Source organism: Carcharhinus amblyrhynchos, chromosome 8, assembly GCF_965287045.1.
Source record: "Carcharhinus amblyrhynchos chromosome 8, sCarAmb.v2.hapA, whole genome shotgun sequence".
Lineage (NCBI taxonomy): Eukaryota > Metazoa > Chordata > Chondrichthyes > Carcharhiniformes > Carcharhinidae > Carcharhinus > Carcharhinus amblyrhynchos.
The window spans coordinates 61,574,297-61,600,187 of record NC_137331.1 but is presented as its reverse complement, the minus strand read 5'-3'; the positions used below and the strand labels follow the sequence as shown (position 1 = coordinate 61,600,187).

General features: G+C 42.5%; 1 protein-coding gene across 3 annotated transcripts in view; it reads left to right on the top strand.

The window, feature by feature from the left end:
- LOC145347014 (sodium/potassium-transporting ATPase subunit beta-1-interacting protein 3) overlaps positions 1 to 25,891 on the top strand; it is a 437,914-nt gene that overhangs the window by 393,744 nt on the left and 18,279 nt on the right. The window contains exons 5-6 of one of the 3 annotated variants that reach the window (XM_080194901.1): positions 5,864 to 5,924; positions 14,613 to 14,698. In XM_080194901.1, the coding sequence (XP_080051027.1) occupies positions 5,864 to 5,924; positions 14,613 to 14,698 (147 nt within the window). Of the gene's footprint in view, positions 1 to 5,863; positions 5,965 to 14,612; positions 14,699 to 25,891 lie in introns of those variants that run through there. The other 2 variants (XM_080194902.1, XM_080194903.1) reach the window with 2 other exon arrangements.

Genomic DNA, 25,891 nt, shown 5'->3' with positions numbered 1-25,891 from the left:
AGGGGAATGTTTGTGATTGGCCTCTCTGTCCCTGCAGCCGTTCCCTCCCCACCCCTCCTCCAAAATCCTCTGTTTTCCTACAGCATCTTCAACATCACCGGTGTTCGCTAATCCTTCCAATCACAGCCTGTTTCTTTCCCCCATTAGTGAGCCTATCAGCAGCAATTACTGGGAGGAATGGCCTATGATTGGGGGAGCAGCCCCTTGTAGCACCTGTAACTTCACTGAGCTGTTGACTGGTATTTTAAACAGTGTCTTCGGGGCCAGATCTCAATTATGGGCTGTGTGCTGTATAAGTCTGCACTAGATGTATTACATTCACCTGTTTGATATACTACTAATTACTGAGATATCAATGCAAATCGATTTAAATGAACCGTAGTGGAAATCTTTGTAGATGTATGCAGGGAAAAATATCCTGTTTAGAAATTGTCGATTCCAGCTATTATATATTACAGTGCTCCTGTGATTAAAGTCAAGGAAGGATCAATATCCCCCTGTAACCAGTCTTAAACAAGAGCTACTGGGCTGACAGATATCAACCAGTCTCTGGAAGAGAATGAGAATGAGCCAGATCCTATAGATCTCCCAAATTACTCAATTAGGTAATCTATCTCATTCAATATCACTGACCCAAAGTGAACCAATGATTTCCTGTCTTATCTTTTTATTTGCTTGATTTCCAATAATGGAGAGATTTAATAATAGCAGCAATGTCTTTCAAGTAATAAAATGAAGCAAGGTGCTTCACAGGAAGATTATAAAGCAATGTTTGATATCGAGCCACATAGAGAAATAACAGGGCAGATAGTTAACAGGTGGATTGAGCTGGTAGATTTTAAGAAAGATCTTAAAGGAGCAAAGAAAGGTAAAGAGAGAGAGATATTTAGGGAGGGGATTCCAGAAATTAAGTCCTCAGTTGTTGAAGCACAGCCCGAATGATAAAAATTGAGGACGCTCAAGAGACCAAAGGTAGAGGATTGTGAGCTGAAGGGGATTATCGAGATAGGGACAGGCAAGGTCATGGGTAGATTTGAAAGCAAGGGTGAGAATTTTAAATTCAAATTTTTCACACAGAGGGTGGTGAGTGTCTGGAATAAGCTGCCAGAGGTAGTAGTAGAGGCGGGTACAATTTTGTCTTTTAATAAGCATTTAGACAGTTACATGGGTCGGATGGATATAGAGGGATATGGGCCAAGCGCGGGCAATTGGGACTAACTTAGGAGTTCAAAGCAAATGGGTGGCACGGACAAGTTGGGCCGAAGGGCCTGTTTCCATGCTGTAAACATCTGACTATGACAAAGGTGTTGCTGGACCTGACCTGAATTCTCATCTCTCTTGTTTCTCCCCTATCTCCCCTCATGCCCTCCCTAAAGGGAGGGAATCGAGGTGAGGTGACTGAGAGTGAGGAGGTTAGCTCCCAATTAGAGAAGGACTGTAAACAGTATGAGAGGGAGGTTAGACGGGTAGTGGAGAAGGGAAGCGCCCAGACCGAGGGTCTGAGGTGTGTCCATTTTAACGCCAGGAGTGCAGTGAACAAAGTAGATGAGCTTAGGGTGTGGATTGCTGCTTGGGAATATGATGTGTTGGCCATTACGGAGACTTGGATGTCTCAGGGACAGGACTGGGTATTTCAGGTGCCAGGATTCAGATGCTTCAGGGAGGGAGGCAAAAGAGGTGGTGGCATGGCACTGTTGATCAGGGTGGATCAGAGAAGGTGGATGCCATGGAGGGACTGTCTATGAAGTCTCTGTGGGTGGAAGTTAGGAGCAGCAAGGGGTCGATAACTTTGCTGTGCGTTTGCTATAGGCCGCCCAATAGTGACAGGGAAGTTGAGGTGCAGATAGGGAAACAGATCCTAGAGAGATGTAGTAATAACAGAGTTGTTGTGATGGGAAACTTTAATTTCCCAAACATCGACTGGAATATCCCTAAGGTAAGGGGTTTGGATGGGGAGGAGTTTGTTAGGTGTGTTCAGAAGGGGTTCCTGACACGGTACGTGGATAAGCCTACAAGAGGAGAGGCTGTACTTGACCTGGTGCTGGCTAATGAACCAGGACAGGTGTGTCGGATCTCTCGGTGGGAAAGCATCTCGGGGATGGCGATCATAATTCTATCTCCTTCACGATAGCATTGGAAAGAGATAGGATCAGGCAGGCTAGGAAGCTGTTTTTCTGGAGTAAGGGGAAATATGAAGACATCAGGCAGATAATTGGACGAGTAAACTGGAAGGAGGTGTTCTTGGGGAAAAGTATTGCAGGAAGGTGGTAGATTTTCAAGGAATGTTTGTCTGGAGCTCTGCACAACATCATTCCGATGAGACAGGGAGGTTTTGATAGGTTATGGGAACCGTGATACACAAATGTTGTGATGAACCTGGTCAGGAAGAAAAGAAAGGCATACAAAAGGTTCAGAGAGCTAAGAGATGTTAAGGATCTATAGGAGTATATGGGTTGTAGAAAGGAGCTTAAAAAGGAAATTAGGAGAGCCAGAAGGGGTTATGAGAAGACCTTGGTGGGTAAGATTAAGGAGAACTCCAAGGCATTCTACAAATATGTGAAGAGTAAAAGGATGAGAAGTGAAGGGATAGGACCTATAAAAGGTGAAGGGGGAAAAGTCTGTGTGGAACTGGAAGAAATAGCAGAGGTGCCTAGTGAGTACTTTGCCTTGGTATTCACGATGGAAAGTGATCTGGGAGGTTGTACTACAGGTTTGCGGTGGACTGAAAAGATTGAGTATGTGGACGTTAAGAAAGAGGATGTGTTGGAACTTTTAAATTCTATCAAGATAGATAAGTTGCTGGGATCGGACGGGATGTACCCCAGGTTACTGTGGGAGGTGAGGGAAGTGATTGCAGAGCCCCTGGCGATGATCTTTGCATCATCGATGGAGACAGGAGAGGTTCCAGAGGATTGGAGGATTGCGGATGTGGTTCCTATTTTCAAGAAAGGGAACAGGGATAGCCCGGGAAATTACCGACCGGTGAGTCTGACCTCAGTGGTTGGCAAGTTGGTGGAGAGGATACCGAGGGACAGGGTTTGTGAACATTTAGAGAAGTTTAATATGATCAGAAATAGCACGGCTTTGTCAAGGGCAGGTCATGCCTTACGAGCCTAGTTGAGTTCTTTGAAAATGTGACTGAACACATTGACAAAGGAGGAGCGATGGATGTGGTTTATATGGACTTCAGCAAGGCATTTGATAAGGTCCCCCATGCAAGACTTCTTGAAAGGGTGAGAGGGCATGGGATCCAAGGAGCTGTTGCCTTGTGGATCCAGAGCTGGCTTGCCTGCAGAAGGCAGAGAGTGGTTGTGGATGGGTCTTTTTCTGCATGGAGGTCGGTCACCAGTGGAGTGCCCCAGGGTTCTGTTCTAGGACCCTTGCTGTTTGTCATTTTCATAAATGACCTAGATGAGGAAGTGGAGGGATGGGTTAGTAAGTTTGCCGACGACACGAAGGTTGGTGGTGTTGTGGATAGTCTGGAGGGATGTCAGAAGTTGCAGCGTGACATAGATAGGATGCAATATTGGGCGGAGAAGTGGCAGATGGACTTCAACGCGGATAAATGTGTAGTGGTCCCTTTTGGCAGGTCCAATGGGATGAAGGAATACAATGTCAAGGGTAGGGCTCTTAGCAGTGTTGAGGAGCAGAAGGACCTTGGGGTCCAGGTCCATAGGTATCTTAAATCGGCCTTGCAGGTGGAGGATGTGGTCAAGAAGGTGTATGGTGTACTAGCCTTCATTAATCGAGGGATTGAGTTTAGGAGTCAGGAGGTAATGCTGCAACTTTATAAGATCCTTGGCAGACCCCACTTGGAGCTTTGTGTGCAGTTCTGGTCACCCCACTACAAGAAGGATGTGGAACCTATTGAGAGGGTGCAGAGGAGATTTACAAGGATGTTGCCTGGATTGGGAGGCATGCCTTATGAAGATAGGTTGAGGGAGCTAGGTCTCTTCTCCCTGGAGAGACGGAGATTGAGAGGCGACCTGATAGAGGTTTATAAAATGTTAAGAGAAATAGATAGAGTGGATTCTCGGAGGCTATTTCCCAGGGCTGAAATGGTCGCTATGAGAGGACACAGGTTTAAGGTGCTGGGGAGCAGGTACAGAGGAGATGTCAGGGGTAAGTTTTTCACTCAAAGGGTGGTGAGTGAATGGAATCGGCTGTCATCGGTGGTGGTAAAGGCAAACTCGCTGGGGTCTTTTAAGAGACTTCTGGATGAGTCCTCGGGATTTAATGGGATTGAGGGTTATAGATAGGCCTGGTAGGTTGGAATATGATCGAAGCAACTTGTGGGCTGAAGGGCCTTTTTGCGCTGTAGTGTTCTATGTTCTAAACTCATTCTGTCCATGATAAGCACACTTTCTACTCTTCCAACTATCTGGCGGATCAAGTTCAATGTGGAGGAATGTGAAATGATTCATTTTAGTAGGAAGAAGATGGAGAGACAAAATTAAATAAAATGTATAACTCTAAAGCAGGTGCATGAGCAAAGGGACCTGTGCCTAAACATGCATGTAATTGACAGTGGCAGGATGGGTTGTGAGAGTAGTTAATAAAGCATACTGTATTCTAGAATTTACTACTCAGAGCAGAGAGTACAAGAGCAATGTTGAACTTGTATGAAACACTAGTTTGGCCTCAGTTCAAGTATTGTGTCAAGTTCTGGGCATGGCATTTTGGGATGGACGTGAAGTCACTGGAGAGAATGCAGAAATGATTTACAACAATGGTTCCAGGGGTGAGGAACCTCAGTTATGAAGATAGATTGGAACAGCTAGGACTGTTTTCCTTAGAGGAAAGAAGGCCAAAAGGAGATTTAAAGAAGTATTCAAAATCCTCCATCTTCTCTTCTGCAGCCTCTGATATGGTTGACCACACCATTCTGCTCCAACACCTCTCCACTATCATCTGACTAGATCTGCTCTCACCTGGTTCAATTCTAAACTACCTAATTGTAGTCAGGGTATCATTTCCTAGCCTTTTATTTGTGCTTCTGCACCTTTACCTCTGGTGACCTTCAAGGATCTATCATTTTTCTGCTACTATTCCTCGTCTGCTGCCCCTTAATCATCTAAGAGGATAGCAATAGTTTCACGTCTACATTGCTAACACGCAGCTCTATCTCACCACCACCTCTCTCAATTCCTCCACTGTTATTAAATTGTCGGATTGCTTAGCTGACATCCAGTGCTGGATGAGCAGAAATTTCCTCCAATTAAATATTGGGAAGATGAAAACTATTGTTGTCCCCTCTCCAAACGCTTGATAATCAAATTCTGACCCTTTCACAGTAACTTCATTGCAGTGTTAATGTAAGCCTACTTGTGACTAATAAATAAACTTGAAGTATTCCCTGACCGGCATCCCAAATTGGGGCACTAAGAAGGTGAAACTCCACTCCAAAACTCTTTGTTCCTTTGTAAGTAGCTGATGATGGCTGTGTGATTTCTAGGCACTTAACTTTTTTTGATAGTTTGGTTGCTCTTTTACTCATGTCTGCATCATCAAATATTGCTTAATATTTTATTAAATCCATTCTGGAAGACTAGGTGGCACATTTAGCTAAAACATGGTCCCTTCATCTTACAACTCTGGCTTCCAACTTCTTACAGAAGATTTCAAAGTGGCTTAAGAGAAGTGTAGTTGAAACTGGGATTACTGGCCTTCAACGAAATTGACAACAACCAAAATTAAATTGTGAAATAAAACCATTTTTAGAATATTCTTAAATAAACTCCATCTTATGTGATAAGAATGGAGGAATTAGAAAGTTCTAGTCCAAGAATTGTAGGATAGATAAAATGACAAGTACTCCAAGCAGTATATAACTTTGGATTCTCTTTGTCTCTTCTCTCCACAGCTCATTGGTTTTGTTTATGCCTGCTATGTGATCAGCGTTTTCACTGAGGAAGAGGACAGCTGTAAGTACTGAAAACACACCCGTCTCTGGATCACTCCGGGGTGAGACATGACCTTTGCAATAATGACTAAGTTGTTTTAGATTCACACTACATCACAGCAAGCACGCATCAAATTAGTGAGAGTTTTCTTTAGGCCGTTGCTCTTTTTTTGATACTGTTTCAGCTAATACCACAACTGAAATATTATGTAAGATGTGTCAGATTCCCAGGAGTGAAATTGAATTAGGGATGTGAAGAAGACATAGTTATGAGCCATCTTCGCTTTCATAGATTCACGAACTGTGAGAAATGCCTCAAAAACTGGGGAAAACAAATGTTTACTTTCACAATCTCTGATTCAATGCCGCTCCTGTGTCTTACCAATTATTATCTGGGTAGTCTTGATCTGTAGCAATTGAATACAATGTTTCCAAGCTAGGCACAGTTCATATTCTTGATTGCTATTCCTTCCTGCTAGATATATACCTGTTTGGATGATGGAGACAGGATCCTACTATACATTCAAACAAACATGCGTACAATTTGATTGTGGGAAAAGTTCATGGGATGCATGTTTTAACATGTGTGGACCACAACCAATGGATCATTCCCTCTGATTATCCTTTCCATTGATTTAGAGGTGACTGATCATTTATGACCCTTTCTACTCCCCAACAATGAACTTCATTCATTTAACAAGACATATCTGTGCAAAAAGACCCATGCTTGTTAATAGTTTTGTTTACCGCTTGTGGCAGTTGGAAATGTGCTGGTGATGAGACAGTCCATCACTCACACAAGTCAAAGGCCAGCTCAATGTCTCCCTGAAGCAGAAAATAAATAAAGATATGTAGACAGCCTTGAAAACTAGGTAAATGTTTTCCAGGTGATAAGCACCTTAAATAAATAATTTGCACTGAACTTTTACTGAACCAGTCAGGCTATGAGAATACTGCATTGATTTGTGCAAGTTATGACAATGGAAATGTGGGTATAAATGATGTGAACTGTGATGCTATACCTCGTGCATGTCATTTGTACATTAGTGCCAGTGAAAGTATCATGATGTAGGAGATGGTTCCTTCAATCCAGAACCCAGACTGGAAACTTAATAGGGAATATAACTGAATGTGGATGATGGAACCAACTCATATCCCTTGATGAAAATATTGTTGCTTCTATCTCGCCACCATCAATTCTGGATTCCTGACTTCATAATATCTAGAATTGCCATGTTTCCTCCTTTTGGTTTAAGTATATGTTCAATATACCCTTAAAGCCAATATTGAACTTCTGTCAATGCTCTAGCCTGGCTGCGATTCTCCCATCCCGCCATGCTAATTTTTTCACGCAGCAGGTCGGGAGATTCTCACAGCAGCCGATTTCGTGTGGTTTGCGCGAGAGTTCGTGCCCCACTTGCATCTCCCAGCGCCAGATTTCCGGCGAAGTTTGCTCCACGCCAGAAATCAGCGGGGAGATACAGAGGCCATTTAAATAGTCATTTCAATTTCATTTGTATGTGATTTGCGAGCACAGGATTGAAGCCTCCAGGTCCACTAACATCTCCCACTCTACCAGAGTACTTCACTCCAGCTGGGATTATACTTATTCACTATTAATGGGGAACTAGTGGCCTGACCCCGCTGGAGTAGAGGCAATCAGCACTCAGAGGGTTGTGTGGGATGCCCCCTGGGCATTAGCAGCCTGGCAGTGCCAGCCTGTCCCCTGGTACTACCCAAGGGGCAAAGTGCCAATGCCCAGGGGCACCTTGGCAGTGCCCATTGGGCATGGGGTGATGCCAAGGAGGTAGGGCATATGGGTGGGCAGGGCTAGGGGGCAGGCCCTAATGGGGGCCTCAGGGACAATTGGAGGGGAGGGGGGTCCACTGCCATGCTGCAGTTGGGATCATGGGGAAAGGAGGGAGGCCTGAGATCAGAGCGGGCTGGGGGGCAGGGGGCGGTGTAAGCTGGGGGCAGGGGTGCAGTCAGCCTGCTCACAGGGGGTCAGCACTGTAGAAGTGGGGTAACTATCGGGGTTGGGGGGGTGCTGGAAATCGGGGCGGGCCGGGAACGTTCAGGGGCAGCAATAGGCTGTGGGAGGAGGAGGGAGGGGGAGAGCTGCCATTGTGGGGGTTACGGGGCAGGCCAGCAATCAGCTGTGGGGTCACTGCGCTCACGCCGATTCCGCACTGAGAGATCAGCACGCACAGTGGCCTGTTCAGCACGCTGATTTCAGCCTCCCCAGTGGGAAAAGGCCCCACCCACTAGTATTTAATGATATTCACGCTGGTGGCCTCTGCATGGAGTGTGAGAGATTCTTCCCTGAACTCCCACTGAAAAAACTAACGTGAATTATTCCAGTTTTCATGTGAATTTGACACTTAGAATTTTTGCCCCTTCGTGGCAAGAATGTGTGAGCTGCTGCTATTCCAAAAACATCTCATCTCCTGAAAGCGATATTAACATAGGTAAAGGAAATGACAAAGAGAAGTCAGTTTTAGTAACTGAGCAGTGGACATCATGTGCCACTTTTGGTAGAAGTAGTAAGGAGAGGATTCATGCTACTTTCATCCCAGGTCAATGGTGGTCAAAGGTTCGTAGAATCCCTGCAATGCAGAAGGAGGCCATTCAGCCCAAGGTGCCTTCGTCAACAACCAGCCCACCCAGAACCACCACCCCCCCCCCCCCCCATATTTACCCTGTGATTTCCCCCTAACACTAAGGGGCAATTTACCATTGCCAATCCACCTAACCCTCACATCTTTGGACTGTGGGAGGAAACTGGAGCACCTGGAGGAAATCCACGCAGACATGGGGAGAACATGCAAACTCCACACAGGTAGTCACCCAAGGCTGGAATTACTATGAGGCAGCAGTGTTAACCACTGTGCTGCCCCAAACTGATCTATTCCCACAGCATGAAATGGGCTTGTAGCGAATTAGCAGCAGATTTTTCACTGGGCTGTTCGTCCCACTGAATTTCACTCCTTTTGGAGATTGGTTTCCTAATTGCACTTTCATCTTTCCCTGTTTAAAAGTAAAAACTTTGTTAAGGTTTCCCCAGTCCGTGGGAAATAACTGCTGTGTGAAAAAATGACTGCTGTTCACTGTGAGCCCATTTGGTGCTGCTGCTGACAAGACCACTTTCACCTCCCAAGGGTGGGTAGAGGGGGGAGCAATTCAGTGAGAGGTCCAAAAATGGTTTTACACCAGCATAAATATCACTGGTGGCTGCCATCATGGACCAGGAAACCCACTGGAGGCTGGAATGTAATTGATTTGTATCCTGCCAATGAGATGCAGCTGAAGGCCTGACCAGAAACTTCCCACCCCATGCCCGATTCTCTGTATCGCCAGCAGGAAAGCATACCTGTCCAGGACACACCTGGAACAACGTGGCGCGTAGAAGTTGGACTTGAAGAATGACTGGGGCTGCCTCCTGAGTTCAGGATGCAGGCCACGAGCAGCCCTGCACCCTGGAATCCCACAGCAGTGCATTGGGGGGCGGTGGGGTATATTTCAGGTGGATATTCCAGTTTCAGTGTCATCGAGGAGATCACATTTCCAGCCTCAGCGTGTTCCTGGAAATCCATCTTCTTTTTCAGTAGCTCCATCTTCTTTCGATAGGTCAGTGATATCGAGCGCCTTTTAAATATAGCATCGAAATATGACACGTGGGACATGTGCAATCAGTCTCATCCCACCACGGAATACATGCAAAACTCCAGATTCATAATTAATGAGGTCGGGGTCAGAAAGTATGTCATAGTTTCTCATCGGGAAACATGCCCACCCCCACCATGGGAATTAGCCCCAGTGTTTTTTAAAGTTTATTTATTAGTGTCACAAGGAGGCTTATGTGAACACTGCAATGAAGTTACTGTGGAAATCCCTTAGTCGCCACACTCTGGCGTCTGTTCGGGTACACTGAGGGAGAATTTAGCATGGCCAATGCACCTAACCAGCATGTGGGAGGAAACCGGAGCACCTGAAGGAAACACATGCAGACATGGTGAGAAGAACATCCCACCCAGGCCCTCTCCACTGCTCTATCCCCTAACCCCATGCATTTATCCTGCTAGTCCTCCTAACCTACACACCTTGGGACACCAAGAGGCAATTTAGCATGGTCAATCCACCTAACCAGCACACCTATGGACTGTGGGAGGAAACTGGAATACTCAGAGGAAATCCACGCAGATATGGAGAGAATGTGCAAAATCCAAGGCTGTGACCCAAGGCTGCAATTGAACTTGGGTCCGTGGTGCTGTGAGGCATCAGCACTAACCACTGTGCCAACATGCCACAGATGGGAGAATTCTGCCTAAGTTACTTGATTTTCTTTTCCATGTCACAGCAAGCAGAAATTAAAAGCTGTTCCTTCTTTCCATTGCAGCAATCTTCTTTATTTTTGAAATGTTTCAGTTGTTCATCAAGATAAATGATGCAAGAAAACTTGCTTCCTACTCCTCATTAATGATGTGCACTCACCAAACCCCACAAGATCGTCCCTTGTGTAAGAGTGCAATTATTTCCATCCCCACACCAAATATCCATATGCATTCCATTTAAAATAAAGGGAGTGTGGCCTTCATTAAGACCTTCCAAGGTAATGGCTAAGAGTAATGTCATATGGGCATGTCAAATGTTTATCTATTTATATTGCTGGCAGTGATTTCTAGCCTACTGAGCTTTTAATACAATTGCATCTAACGTGTCAAGGTAATGTAAAAATCAATACAGTTTTTTATCAACATCAAAGTTATCAGCTATGAAATTTTAAACTGCTCATATAAACAAAATTAGTGTAGTCTGACTATTAATGACACTTACAATCATAACTCCTATTTATATCAGGAAGAGGCAATAATATTCTTTTTATTGAGTGATTTTTTTTTGATTTTATTCAGTGAATTGACTTGCTTAATGACAAAACTTGAATGTTTTTATTAGATCTATTCAATGACAAGACTTCCTTACATGATATTGGAGTCTGGTCCATAAAATTATGTCAAAAATTTAATATGCAAAGGAGTTTTGTAAGCGATCAGATTCTTGCTCAAGCTGATACATAAAACAAGGATTTTATTATATGGGAACTCTTGCTACAGTTTATCCACTTAGTGGGTTGTACACTGAGGTACATTTGCTAGTTTGGTTTGTAATATAATATGTGACTCTTTAGGTTTCTCTGATGGATCATTGTATTAAAACAATGATGTACATAACCAGAAGGAACTGATAGTTGGTGTAGAAATATCACAGAGTGCACATGGGGAAATTGTCAGACAAATTCGCAGAACTAAATCAGATCTTCCGCTGAGACTGCACCTCAGGCTTTCGTTTCACTCCTTTCTTGTCCTGATCATTGCATTCTTTCAGGGTGTTAGCTGAAGGTTAACTGCATTTCAGAATTTCTTAAAGTCGTTCAGATTTATGTTCACTTTAAGTACTATATTTTAAGCTATGCCAAAAACCCACATGTAATCAATCACTTGTCTTCCAAGCCAGCTGCGCCTGCCCCAAGACCAGAAAATCCCACCTGAGGTCGATGGAACCATTGTATGGTCCTGTCCTGTCTGCTACGATTCCCGCAGTGGGCAGGGCAGGAAAATCCCATTCAAAAAGATCAAACTTTTTTTCTTTTAAAAGGAGGGTTCACAAAAACATATTGCCCTGATTATTTTGTGCATTGGTATCATACCAAGTTAGAATTTCCCCCACTGCTGAAACCAAACCAAAATACTTTTTCTTAAATTGAGCAGTCACTGAGGTTCCAGGAGATATTTTAATAAGCTATGTTTTCCAACTTATTTTGTCTTGTGTTGTCCATACTTTTCTCCATGTTCCCCACAGAACAGGCAGACATAACTTGCTCCACTGCTTCCATTGGCAATTTACTGATCATCTGCCTATGGAAAAATACCTATAGTTATTTTGCCTGTTGCATTTTTCAACTTTCAAGTGCTTTTGTTAAAAATGGGAAGGTGCACTAAATATCTTCTAGTATTTATTGTAGAAAGTATTTACTCAAAATACTCATTTTGTCTTGTCAAAAAACTGCTAAGAAATGCCTAATTCAAAGTCTTTGGCCATGCTTACACAAAGCAAAATTTACAAGCGATTTGAGTTGTAATTGACTACAGAAACCATGGTAGAGTTTTACCAGGGAAATTAAAGTCAAGCTGCCACAGGGCTGCCGTCACAGTTCAGGACAGTGGCCAACCCCCAAGGCTATTCAATCAGAGGATCTGCCATCTCAGCAGTACCCCTGCCATTTATCATCCCTGTGCTCAGTAACCTGCATTGGCTCTTGGTCAAGTGGTGCCTTGCCTTTAAAAATTCTCCTCCTTATTTCAAATCCTGCCATAGACTTGCCCCTCCCTTATTTCTGTAATCTCCTCCAGCTCCACAAGTCTTTGATATGTTTTGCTCACCTCTTGTGCAACCCCAATTTTAATCACTCCACCATCATCAGTGCATGCGACAATAGTGTTTCCCACCCACAAGATGCACAGAAGCAACTTAGCAAAACAGCACCCTCCAAACCTGTGTTCTCTACCACAAAGAATGACTAGGAAAGCAGGTGCATATGAAGATTAGGTTCTGCATTTCCCTCCAAACCACACACACAATGTTGACTTGGAAAAATATTGTCACTAGAAACAGAGAAATGTTTGGAAAAAGATGTGTGAAGTCATGACCAAGAGTTTTGAAGAAGGAGAGAAAGAAAGATGGAGGGGTTTGCGGGAAACCTTCCAGATGATGGATCTGAGTGTATGAAGGCTTTGTGATGGAAGGCTAAGGCAGTGCTGCATAAAGGCATATTTGCAGAAACCAAACTGAAGAAACTAGCAGATGTTGTAATGCGTCTGGACGGGATATTAGCAAGATATCACAAGAAGGAAAATGTGTCATTTAATCCGGTCTTAGTTCCACTTTTGCTTTGAGCAGAGCATGCACACAGAATGTTGGTGTTTCCAAGTGTTATACATGTGTTGTCACATGTCAGGCTAAATGGTGGGAGTTACACATAGTGTGACATGAACCCAAGATCCTGGTTGAGGCCGTCTTCATGCATGCCAAGTTTGAAAGCCAAGTTCTGCACACATGTCGGCCTCAACCAGGATCTTGGGTTCATGTCACATTATGAGTAACCCCTACCATTTGGCCTGGGTTTGCAAAATCCAACTAACTGTCCTGGCAATTCACACCGCTTTAATCTGTGATTATCCCTCTCTCCCCTCTGTCTGCGTCTGTAAAGACTTGATTAGCTGTAAAGACTCTCATTCCAACCATTATCTTACAATTAAGTCTCTTTCTATATATGCTGTGTTTGTGAACCCAACTCCACTCACCTGATGAAGGAGCAGGGCTCCAAAAGCTTGTAATACTAAATAAACCTGTTGGACGCTAACCTGGTGTTGAGACTTCTTACTGTGCCTACGAAATAGAAATGTTACATTGCTGGAGCACTGACAGTGTGGAGGAAACACACTGCTTTCAACCCAATGGCTGTAATATGCATAATTAAATATTTGAGCAAATAGTGCGATTGATGAAAAGTGCACCATCCTCAGCACCTTATGTCACCAAATACCACTTGCAGTTGTTGTTGTCACTGCTCTGGGAATAAATCTGCTGAACATTGTGAATGGGACTTAATCACCTTACAGCAGTTTGGTGAAATCTGACATTCCTGCTTGCAGCAAATAGCTGAGTGAATTTCCCTGGAACTATAAATCAAGAAAGGCTGACTCTATGAAGTTGAGGAGGACCAAAACAGCAGTCATAATTTGGGTGTAGCTGCGTTATTGTCCAACGTGGACCATTAGGCAGGAGGCTCCTTACCAAAGTAGCACACCTCAACAATTTGGGCACCCAAGTTGGAAAATTGTTCTTTTGACCTTGATTCTAAGAATAAACACTCCCTTATCCATTGTTGATACCCTTTAACTTGAATAGCATATAATTTTTTTTAATACAAGTCACAACTTTTCCACCATCCCAAAATAAACCTAAACATTTCTGACATCAATACTGATGGGTAAACAGGCAGAGTGCCTCTGTTTACTATTTTAATGGACGCATCAACCTTCTGACAGTTCAGCACTCACTTAATACTGACCCTCTGACAGTGTTGCACTTACTCAGTATTGACCCTCTGACAGTGCGGACTTTCTTCAGTACTGAGCATCTGACAGTGCGGCTCTCGCTCAGTATTGACCTTCTGACAATGCAGCACTCCCTTAGCATTGACCCTCTGACAGTGCAGCACTCCCGTAGTATTGACCCTCTGACAGTGCAGCACTCCCTCATACTGAGCATCTAAAATAAACAAAGAACGGAACTGATAAAAAGGAATGTTCAGAACTGATTTTAGAACCCACTTGCTCCACAATGAATGATTAATAATAACTGGAATCACTTTCCAGGTAGTGGAGACAGAACTCTGGAATCATTCAAAATGCACTGGATGCTGCCATAGGTCCCTAAGATCAATTTATTTCATCTTTGTGAAACTGTTTAAAGCATCTATTAAAAAAGCTAACTGGGGAATATTGGGCCAACCATGTGCTTTTGTTTTGTTAAGGTGTTGCATTTTTATTTCTAATCAATATTTATTACTTTATATCTGTATTTCTTCATTCATTTCATTCTTTTAACTTGTGAAATCGTGTATTTATTTGTCATTGTGTTGTGGTTTCAGTTGATTTCATAGGAGGACTTGAGTCATACTCCCACCACGCTCCCCAGAAACATTCCCATGTACAGTTAACGCCTGTTTACCTGTAAGTAAGGTTTAGTGTTTTACTATAACACTACTAATCCCCAGGAATTGAAACTAAGTTCACAGTAAAATACTTAACTGCATCATTTGCTATTCAATTCTAATTCTTAATATTAAGGCATGTCACTGTCAGTCTACAGCCATTGAACCTCATAAATACAAACTCAAAAGATGCACATAAATAATTCTTATTGGAGGTTCATTTATTAGTGTTTAAACTCCTCATATTGCTGGAGCTTCAGACAGGTTTGAGGGAAATATGTGCTATAAGAGAGAATATGTATTAGCTGAGATCATTATAACTGAATAGGTTGTATATAGGTGGTACATGCTGCTCAAACCACCACTACTTTAAATGTGTATCAGAAATTGCTTCCATTGGTTCATGCTCAAAAACTATTCAGAACTCCATGCTAATATTTTAAACTAACAACAGAACGCTAAAGAACATAATCTGTCATATGTTGTTGTACTATCCATAAGCACTTATAAATAGTTAGGACTCCTTAGTTAGGAACTAACGTTATGTGCAAGTGTCCCAGGGGTCTACATTTCACAGCTGCAATAGACACTGAAGTAATATGTACATTACTTTGGTCTCTGTTTTGGTAAAGATAGCATGGGAAATTAAGCAAATACAGTTTCTGATCTCTACAAACTGGAAGTGTGATTATTAACAACATCTGGGAACCAATAAAACAACAATAGCCTATAGCAGATTGATATTCCTAAAATATTTGTAATAATGGCAGCTTTAATCTCAGTTACAGTGGGTGAAGGCCAGGATTTTCCATCCCCACCCACTATGCAATGAGATTTCCTGTGGCGGATGCAGGGAGCCATTGGCCGTTGGCAGGATCTTCTCACCAAAGTCTATGGGCTATTGCCTGGCTCGCCCATCCCATCATCTGGGAACCCACTGCAGGTGGTTGGCTTCAGCAAGACCGGAAGTTTCCGGCAGCAGGAAGGGCTGGGACATCCCGCCATATTAATGAAAATGAAAACACTCTTGTGTTTTTAGGAGGCTGTTATTGAATCATTACTGCCATTCACTTACTATACTATGTGACTCTGATCACTTCTAGAATGCAGAGTGACCTTGCTGTGGCTGATAATGGGAAGTGCAAATGCTGGTGCTGTTTCCAAAGCTACCTTTAATTCAAAGGGTTAAAGCATACTGTGGATGGAGAGTGGTAGAAATTTTCTTGACCAACCTGTAGGGGAGATTTTAATCCACCTTTAATCCGCGTGAATGGGGTGGTACTGTTAAAAAAATGCACCTATGTAATTATTATCCCATTCCCACAGCTTTCCCACCAGCTACCATTTTAACCACACAGTTTTTAAATATGCCAGAAAAAAGGTGGGGCCTCTTGAATGTGTGCACATCAGGCAGGGCTCTGTGATCTCATTAAGATTTCTGAATGAATTTAATGCAGAATTGCCAAATCCTGAGCCAGTATCCAAAACCAAATAGGATTGATTCCTCAGGAACATGGAAAGCACTATGCATAGGAGGCAACTGAATGAGAAAAATCCATGTGTTATCATGCTGTATGCAGGAGAGTTTTCAGCTTCCAGATTACTTAGAGATTCTTTGATTTACCTACCTTGTTAAACTCTCAGCTTATCCTTGGTGCCAATATAGCCACGTTGATTTGGATGGAGCAGGAGATGGAGCAAGACAAGCAGTAGCAGCCTCAGCAAACAGTTGGTGAGCCTAGAAGAGCACAGCCAGTGAATGGGCTGGAGAGAAAGCAGTGGGAATGGGATACGAATTACACAGAAGCATTTTTTTAACAGAACCACCCCATTCATGCTATACAAGGTGGATTAAAATCTCCCCTACAGGTTGGTCAAGAAAATTTCCACCACTCTCCATCCACAGTATGCTTTAACCCTTTGAGTTAAAGGTAGCTTTGGAAACAGCACCAGCATTTACACTTCCTATTATCAGCACAGCAAGGTCACTCTGCATTCTAGGAGTGATCAGAGTCACATAGTACCACACAGTATAGTAGGAGGTGGCCTTACCCAGACCAGAGGGTCTATCGGTGAAAAGTCATTTTTCCTGGTTGTATTTGGACGCCAGTTTCTTCAAGCAGACTGTTACAACCTCTGTAGCCTAGATCAAACCTGCGGCACCAGACAGTCACTCTGTGTTAGGAGCTGTCAGAGTCATCATGGAGAGGAGCACATAACATATGACTGGTTACTAGCCCATTGCATTTCTGCCCATCCCAATCCGTACCTACTGAACCTTTCAGCAGGTGCTGAAATCAGCACTCACTGCCATTTTGAATAAATAATTAATAGTCAATAGAGCTTGTTAATCTAATTGATTTGATTATAATAATAAGCAAAATATTGTGGATGCTGGAATCTGAAACTAGAACAGAGAATGCTGGAAAAACTCAGCATCTATAGGGAGCAGAGTCAACATTTTGATCCAGTTTAGCTCTTCATCAGAACCTGAATATTATGATGCCCACACTTTGAAATCTGATTTTTAACAAAGCTGGTTAAAAGGCAGGAAGGAAGTGGAACTACTTCCTTCGGGGATCAGGACTATATGTCAGGCCACCAAAACCCACCTTCCAAACTCCCATTCCACACCCATCTCAATTCAACCTGTCCCCTCCCCTTCTGCATTCAAAGTCCTGACTTACCCATCTCTGGAAATCATATTGTCTTCATGCTGGAACCTATTTGCAGTCCTAACAGTGCCCGCCACTGTGTTCAGAAGCTGCTGGGACTATCAGAGCTCCCCACCAAACAAGGTTGGCCAGCAGCTCCCAAGGTTCCACATATCATCTCTTTGGGGAGTGCAAGTCATCCTAGGGCCTTAAGCAAAGCGGCTAATGACATAGTAGGAGCATTGGTGTTAAATTTCCAAAATTCACTCGATCCTGGAAAGATTCCATCAGGCTAGAAAGTAGCAAGTATAACACCTTTGTTCATGGGAGGGAAACAGTTAGCTTGAGGCCTTTTACGAGGAATATATTAGAATCGGTCATTGGTTAGTTCCGTTGGCTAGACAGCTGGTTTATGATGTGGAACGATGTCAACAGCATGAGTTCAATATGGCTGATATTACCCAAGAAGCCTCCTCTTTCTCAGCCTTGCCCCATGCCTAAGGTGTGGTGATCCTCAGGTTAAATTACCACCAGTCAGCTCTCTCCCTCAAAAAGGGAAAGAGCAGCCTCTGGGACTTTGGTGGCTTTTATTAGAATCGATGATTTAATAGGTTATAACTGCAACTTAGAAAAAGCCAAGGTAATCGGGAAGAGTCAGCATAGTTTTGTGAAACAGAAATCATGTTTACCCAATTTATTGCAGTTTGTTGCAGGAATGACATCTGCTGTGGATGAAGGGAAATCTGTACATGTACTGTACTTGGATTTCCATAAGACATTCGTAAAAGTGCCACGTCAAAGGTTATTGCAGAAAATAAAAGCTCATGGTGTAGGGGGTAACATATTAGCCTGGATAGAAGATTACCTGGCTGACAGAAAACAGAGTATGTACATAAATGGGTCTTTTTTTGATTGGTATAATGTGAAAAGTAGAGTCCCACAAGGGTCTATGCTCGCACGTCAACTTTTTACCAATTATAACAAGAAGGAAGTAGATAGATTCTTGTTAGGCAAGAGAATCAAAGGTTATCAGGTGTCGATGAGAATGTAGAACTTGAAACGTAAACAGATCAACCGTAATCTTATCGAATAGCGGAGCTGTCTTTGAGGGCTGAATTGACTACTTCTGCTCGTGTTTTGGATGTTCATAAGTTCTGCTATCAGATAATTAAAGCCACCCCAATGTGTTGTGGCTGTATGATGTGAGGCAAGCTTTTTTGTAAAGTCAGTCTATTTAAGACTGACTTTTTTCTGGCAAGGTGAGCAATTAACCACTCCCAACACCTCCCCCCCGCTCCACCCACCCTAACACCTGATGTAGAATCATAGATACCTACAGTACAGAAGGAGGCCATTCAGCCCATCGAGTTTGTACTGACCAGAATCCCACTTAGGCCCTATTCCCATAACCCTACACATTTACCTTGCTAATCCCCCTGACACTAGGACTAATTTAGAAACCTACACATATTTGGACTGTGGGAGGAAACTGGAGTATCTGGAGAAAACCCATGCAGACATGGGGAGAATGTGCAAACTCCACACAGACAATGATGATCACTGAGGCTGGAATTGAACCCGGGTCCCAGGTGAGTCAGTAGTGCTAACCACTGTGCCACCCAATGATATGCAGGCCGCAACTCTTAACTTATTCCATTGCACCTTCTAACACTGCCTCATTCCAGTCTGCAGTTCAGTCATTTGCATACTCCAGGCTATACTAATCTGCTGCAATGCCCTGTTAGTCAGTATATCACTTTGTCCATTGATATCAACAGCAGTCAACAAGAGTGAATTTAACAATTTGCAGCCATAGCTGGTCACCTACATGTCCATAGCATCAGTGGCTGATCTCATGTTGTCATCAAGGCATTAGACCTCCAGCCAGTTGCCTTTATAAATTGGAAGGGCTAGCAGTTAATTAATGTGAAATTTGTCTCAAAATGACAGAAACAGAATCATGCAAGTCTGGGCAAGGTTTTCAGGGCAGCTGTCACAATGAGTTGCTGTGATAGAACTGTTAGTTAGACTTGCCTTGATATATTTCGATTTTCAATATTTTGTGTGACAAGATGCTGAAAGTGCAAGCTGGTAACATCACAGCAAAACTAACAGGGTGTCGAGAACCTGAGTGAACAGAATAAGCAACTATAAACAATCCCTTAACTAATCTGATTGCAGGTATAAAGGCTGAGAAGCAAGTATAAATTACAGTGGGTAAATCTAACGTCAAATCAGGTATGGAAGAGAAATACAGAAAAAGATTGGATTAAAGGAGTAACACGTAAGAGAGGAAAAGTTTGAAAAATGTTTAAAATTGAAGAAATGAGGTTTCACATTTATAATAGTTCATGATGCCAGAGAGATTGATTAGCAGTAATGAAATTACCACAGATTAAAAGGCTTTCCAGACTTAAAATGATGTAAAATTCAACCATCACCACTCCATTAATTCCAGGGCCATGACAGGATATCATCTGGGCTTGCCCCAACATAGATCACTCATGACACCTTCCATATTTGTGCCACACCTGAACAACACGTGTAGTAAGCATTACGGAACTCATAGGATCATAATGAAATACAACACAAGACTCCTCAAAAGTGGTGCGACAAGAAGGTGTTTCAAGAAGCAGTTAGATATCACTCTTGGGGGCAAAAGAGATTAAAGGATGTGGGGGAAAGGCAGGATTAGGCTATTGAGTTGGATGATCAGCCATGTTCATAATAAATGATAAGCCAGGGTCAAAGAACCAAATGACCTGCTCCAATTTTCTATGTTTCCATGACACAGCTGAGACCCCCTATAATGTGTCTTCCATGTTGCGTAGGCATGCAGCACCCTGCCTAACCTTGACATTCAGACAAGTTTGCATCTGGAGGAGGTTTATTAACTTTAGGGTTCCTACGAGATGCTCCCCTAGTGAGCTCGGTGGTAAAAGGAAAACCTTGTCCAGGAGGTTTTAAAGAGGGAGTCCTGGTTTCTGAAGAAAGTATCATGTGAAAACGGAGTGTTGTTTGTGCCTGATGTCAAAGTAGACATGGAATTGCAAAATAATGGAACACAGAAAGAAATCATTTTGTTTATCGTGCCTGAGTTTTTTTTCTCTTAGACAGCCATACAATTAATCCTTGCTCTTCCCCATAATCCTGCAAGTCCTTCCTTTTCAAGTATATGTCCAGTTCCTTTTTGAAAGTTACTGTTGAATCTGTTTTCACCATTCTTTCAAGCAGGTTATTCTGTGATATTAGTGTACCTTTAAAAGATGTGTTTTTTAAAATCATTTTCTCTGCAGCTCTCACCTCTACTGAGTTGTCTATAGAAGTGCCTTTATTGCGACTTAAATGGGGTTTGATTACTTTTACTCCAGGATGTTTTATGACCCTGCATTTTTTGGAGGAAGGTCATGTGTTTTGGACAGCTTTTGGCTGGCAGCAGTTTAGTTTAGAAGGGTCATCAAGCTGAAAGAAGTGTTTCTCTCTCCCTCTGTTTTTTTTGGAAACTCTGTTAGTTAGCTGTAACAAGGCTTTTTGCCTTCCTGGAGTAGAAAATCTGCCGTTGGTGGCTCAACCAGAGTCTCTCCCTGGTGTACTAGGAAGCTGTTCTGACTCCAAGCTTGTTGTTTGTGCCTTAAGAGAACTGCAGCATTCATTCAAAGGACTCAGTCCCAGTTTTACATGAGCATTAGTCTTTACTGTGTTAAACCTGTGGAAAAGGTTTTTGTCAATGGGAAGCTTTGTTTGATTTGAATATTTTAGATATATTTGTTAAGGGTTATACATTATCTTGGTTGTTTTGCTTTTGTTTGTAGTTGCTATAAGTTATTGCTAATTTTCTTTCCATACATGTTAACTATATTCTTAAATAAGCCTTGTTTGATAAATGCTGCCTAGCGTGTCATTTGAATCATATCTGAAGTGAAACATATCATGCTTATCCTAGCCAAATTCAAAGTGCAAAGCTTGTTATCCAGGCTGGCTTCGTAAAACACTTTGGAGTTTCTATCCTGAACAATAATAATTCCAAATCGTAAAAATTCATCAAATGACCAAATTTCTCCTTATTCCCCCCAGACAATGGTCTTGAATCCGCAAAGTCTTCCCATAGGGCCTTGTCACAGGTGAGGTCCTCCACATGGCACAAGGTGCCTGAACAGGTGGTCTCTCCACCCATCCTACTCATAGGCAGGCCCACTAGCAATATGTAACAGTCTATCAATTGGTGTGGGCCCCCTTCCATCACTGTGGAATATCATGGCAACAGGAGACTCTCAAGTGGTCCTTAATTGCCACCTAACGGTTTCGAGGCTCCCTGACTGAAATGGTTAGTTTGTGGCGGATGCAATGTGCCTGCTACAAATAGGCCCCTCATTTCCAAGTTGGCTGTCAAGGAGGTGGCAAGGGAAAGGGATTAAATTCTGACTCTTTGAATGCTGTTGAAGCTGCATTCACCATGTAAATAGACAGTATGTCAATACACTCCTGACTCGTGCCTTATAAATGGTGAACAGTGGGGTGTCAGGGTTCCCAGCCTCAACCTGCTCTTGTAGCCACAGTATTTATCTGGCTTGTCCTGTTAATCTCTGTTCAGTGGTAACATCCAGGATGTTGATGGTGTGGGCTTCAGTGAAGGTAATTGTCAAGGGAAGCGGTTTAGATTCTTTCTTGTTGTAGCTGGTCATTGCCTGGCATTGTGTGGCATGACTGTTACTTGCCATTTACCAACCCAAGCCTTTAGCATACAATCAATTGCAAATGGTATTGGTCTCTATTCAACCATTAGTGAACATCTCTCTTTCTGTACTTATATTGGAGGGAAGGTCATTGATGAAGCAGTCAAAGATGATTGGGCCTCAGACACTACCCTGAGGAACTCTTGAAGCAACTTGAAGACTTGAACAAGTGGAGAGTTTTCCATCTGATTCCTATTGATCTCAATTCACTCTTTATCACACCCTGAAATTCTGTTCGTTTTTTTCATACTTAGTCCAAGGCTGTAATGAAGTCCAGGATCTGGGTGACCCTCTCAGAACACAAATGAAGCATCAGTGAGCAGATAGTGTCTGAATAAGTGTGGGTCAAAAGCACAATCGGTGACACTTGAATCACTTTGAGAATAGGGTGAGAGAAGAAAATTTCTATGGAATCTGAAACAAAAACAGAAAATGCTGGAAAATCTCAGCAAGTCTAAAAGCCTCTGGGGTGAGCAAATTGAGCTAATGTTTCAAGTCTGGATGACTTTTCGGGGTGCTCCAGACTTTCCAGCATTTTCTGTTTTTGTGCGAGAGTAGAATGATGGTGAAGTAATTGGTTGGATTGGATTCATTTTCTGCTTCTGTGCTTAAGGTATGTCAGGGCAAGTTCCCATATAGCCAGGTAGATACCCAGTGCTGCTCTACTGCAACAGCTTGGCTCAGGATGTGACTAGTTCTGCAGCAAGCCTTGAGTACAACAGCCAGGAAGTTGTCAGGGTCCATTGCTGTAGCCAGTGTCTTGAAATTACATGGAGTGAACTGAATTGGCTAAAGAGTGGTATCTGTGATACTGGGGGCTTCAGGAAGCTGAGATAGGTTATCCAGTTGATGCTTTTTGCTGAACGGGTTGCAGATGCTTCAGGCCTTGTCTTTTGCATTCATTGCTAAACGTTTGCCATTTCCAGTGCCATGTTTATTTGACTTCTTTATGGTGGTTTGATACAACAAAGTTGTTTGCTAGGCATTCCAGATATAGTTGAGAGTCGATCACATTACTGTGGATCTAGAATCATGAATAAGCCGGACTAGATCAAAAAGCAGATTTCCTTCCCTGAAGGGCATTGGGTTTTCACAACAATTGGTTAGTTTCTTTATCAGTATTATTGAGACAAATTTTTATTCCAAGTGTATTTATGAAAGGAATTTACATTTCCCCAGCTACCATGGTGGAAGTTGAACTCATATCTCCAGAGTATTCCTCTAGGTTGCCGATTGACTGGCCTAATATTGTTATGTTACAAATCCCTGTCTTCCTGCTCTGGTTAGCATCCTCCTGACAATGGAAATAATTTCTCTCTATTCTATAAAAACAGCATGATTTCAACATTTTTTTTTCAATTTTTGACAAAAGGCACTCTGGAACCTATTCAACCAATAAAACAAATATCCGTAAACTCCATGGGAGACAGGTTAGCAGCGATTTTGCCAATAACATCACAAATATGGTCATCAGGACCTGTCCGAGATCCATCAAAAAGAAACATGATTAAAACTGCCAGGAAAGGGGAAGTTTCGTCCCACCATTCTGGTCAGGATTCAAACAGAGATCTCACAAATTAACAGGTAGGATTTGAACCTCAGTACTTCCAGGTTCTCCATGTAAAATAGTAATATTGACTGAACTTTCACATCATTCGTTACGTCAGTCAACAAAGAAGCAAACCCATAATGCATCTGAAAATAATGCAATGCATTCAGTTGCAGTGGGTTATAGGTTAAGGAAACTTAATCATTGCGACTGAATGCAATGCATTATTTTCAGTTGCATTATAGGTTTGCTTCTATGTTGTGACGCACACGAAGCACCACGTTTGAAATTAGTTTTGTGTCACTGAAGATTTGTTTTATAAGATTACACAAACAATGGAATGTGCATTTATGTATCACCACGTTTGAAAATTGGGCTGGGAATTGGGGAACATTGTCAGGTGATATTCATTTCATGTGGAGCCTGCTTCTTTACGTAACCCTGAAGTTGGAAGTAGGGCGTAAGGAGGTTGTGTGGGGAGGATCCAACACAAAACAAAAAAAAAGATGGGAAAAAGGCTTTAACTTAAATGAATGACCTAAGCAGATGGCCTTTAAAATTAGAGTTTTGAAGCCAGGATTAATTATATTAATTAAAATCTACAGCAAAATTCATTTTGATTAGAAATAAGAACATATCCCTAGCGAGACCAAATAACATTATATTGTATTTATTCATAGGCCACAGATAATGAGCTTCGCAGAGTGCCTACTCAGACTGAGTTTCCTTTGAATTTCCCCATAGATAAAGAATTAAGAGATTGAAAACAATTTTATTTTAAAGGCTAAAAACATCTCACTCCAAAAAAATGTTATGAAAAGATTAAAATTCGGTTATATTTATTTGTAGGCCTTTGTTGAGATGTGTTTTTTTTGTCCTTCTGGATATTTAAATTAATAACAACAGTTACTCTTCATTTCTCAAAGACCATGTTATTGATGATTGGAGGGAACATGTGAAAAATTAGATTGCATTGATTTTATTGCTTTGATATTATTCATTTATCATTAATTATCAAAAGATCAATGCTTCTTAGTTTCAGCAATGTAGTGGAATTGCACCCTATGGTATAACATAATCAGGGCACTTTTCAGCTCGTATTTCATGTCCTTTTATTGTACTTTTTTTAAGCATTTATTCATGCACACATGGGGGCAATTTTACGCCCGTGTTCGCTGTAAGTGCAAACAGTGATGTAGGAACAAAATCTCACAAGAATCAGAAAATAAGATTCTTGCCGCTGGGTCTCATTTTCTGGTTTTCCCCGCCCCTCATCAATGACATAACAAAGTTCCTGCCCTGAACATTTAAATGTATTTAAAGGGCTTCCCTGTCATATACTCCCCCCGCAGCACCGCCCCCCCCCAATAACCCAAGTAGGGAATTCCAGCAGCTATTGAAAAATGGGGAGCTATCAAGGGGAATGCACTGGGGCATCCAGTCTCCAGGTTGACACTGCTAGGGGCAAGCCCTCCGGGAGCATCATTTGTTGGGGGGGGGGGTTGGTGGTGGTTCCCCTTATTCTTGGCGGGGAAGGGATGTTACACTGGTTGTCAGGGGGGAGAGGGGAGGGCTTGCCTTTAAAAAGGATGCTCCCACCTCTGTGGAGTCAGTGTTTCTGGCTCTATCATGCCCCGTCCTACTATTATGATGACAGAAACCAAGCCCCCAGAGAGAAAACTCGGCTATGCTGCTGGAGAGCTATACACTGATTTTCTCAGCCTAGCCAGCATTCTGTGCACAGAGTGTAAGATTCCACTTACATTATTATTTTTCCTTTTGGGGAATATTGGGAGGATTCCCAAACTTTTATCAGCTCACTGAACTGCATTATGAATTCTACTTCTGTGATCAACAAGTCTTGGTGTTGGACTTGAACCCTGTGTTTTTGGTCCAGAGATAGGGATGCTGCCACTGTGCCACAAGACTGCCTTTGCTGTACCTAACTAGATCAGACATCTAACTGAAAGTATTAGTTAGGCCTCCAGTGATGGTGGGAGTAGGCAGCAGACACATAGCAGGAGAACAACGGGGGCATTCTATCGAGTTAAAAATATTGCACACCTTTTCCCAGCACTATTGATAATTGCTTCAAATATACTATTGTGAGGATCTTTATTCAATTGTGTTGACAAATTGAGCTGCAGAAGGAAACAGAGCTTTGGAAATTTGGAATAAAAATAGAAAATAGAAATCAGATCAATCAGCAGCTGAAAGCCACAGAGAAGGTTAATGTTTCAGTTGACATTGTTCCCCTGTGCTGGGGCAGTGCTATCTTTA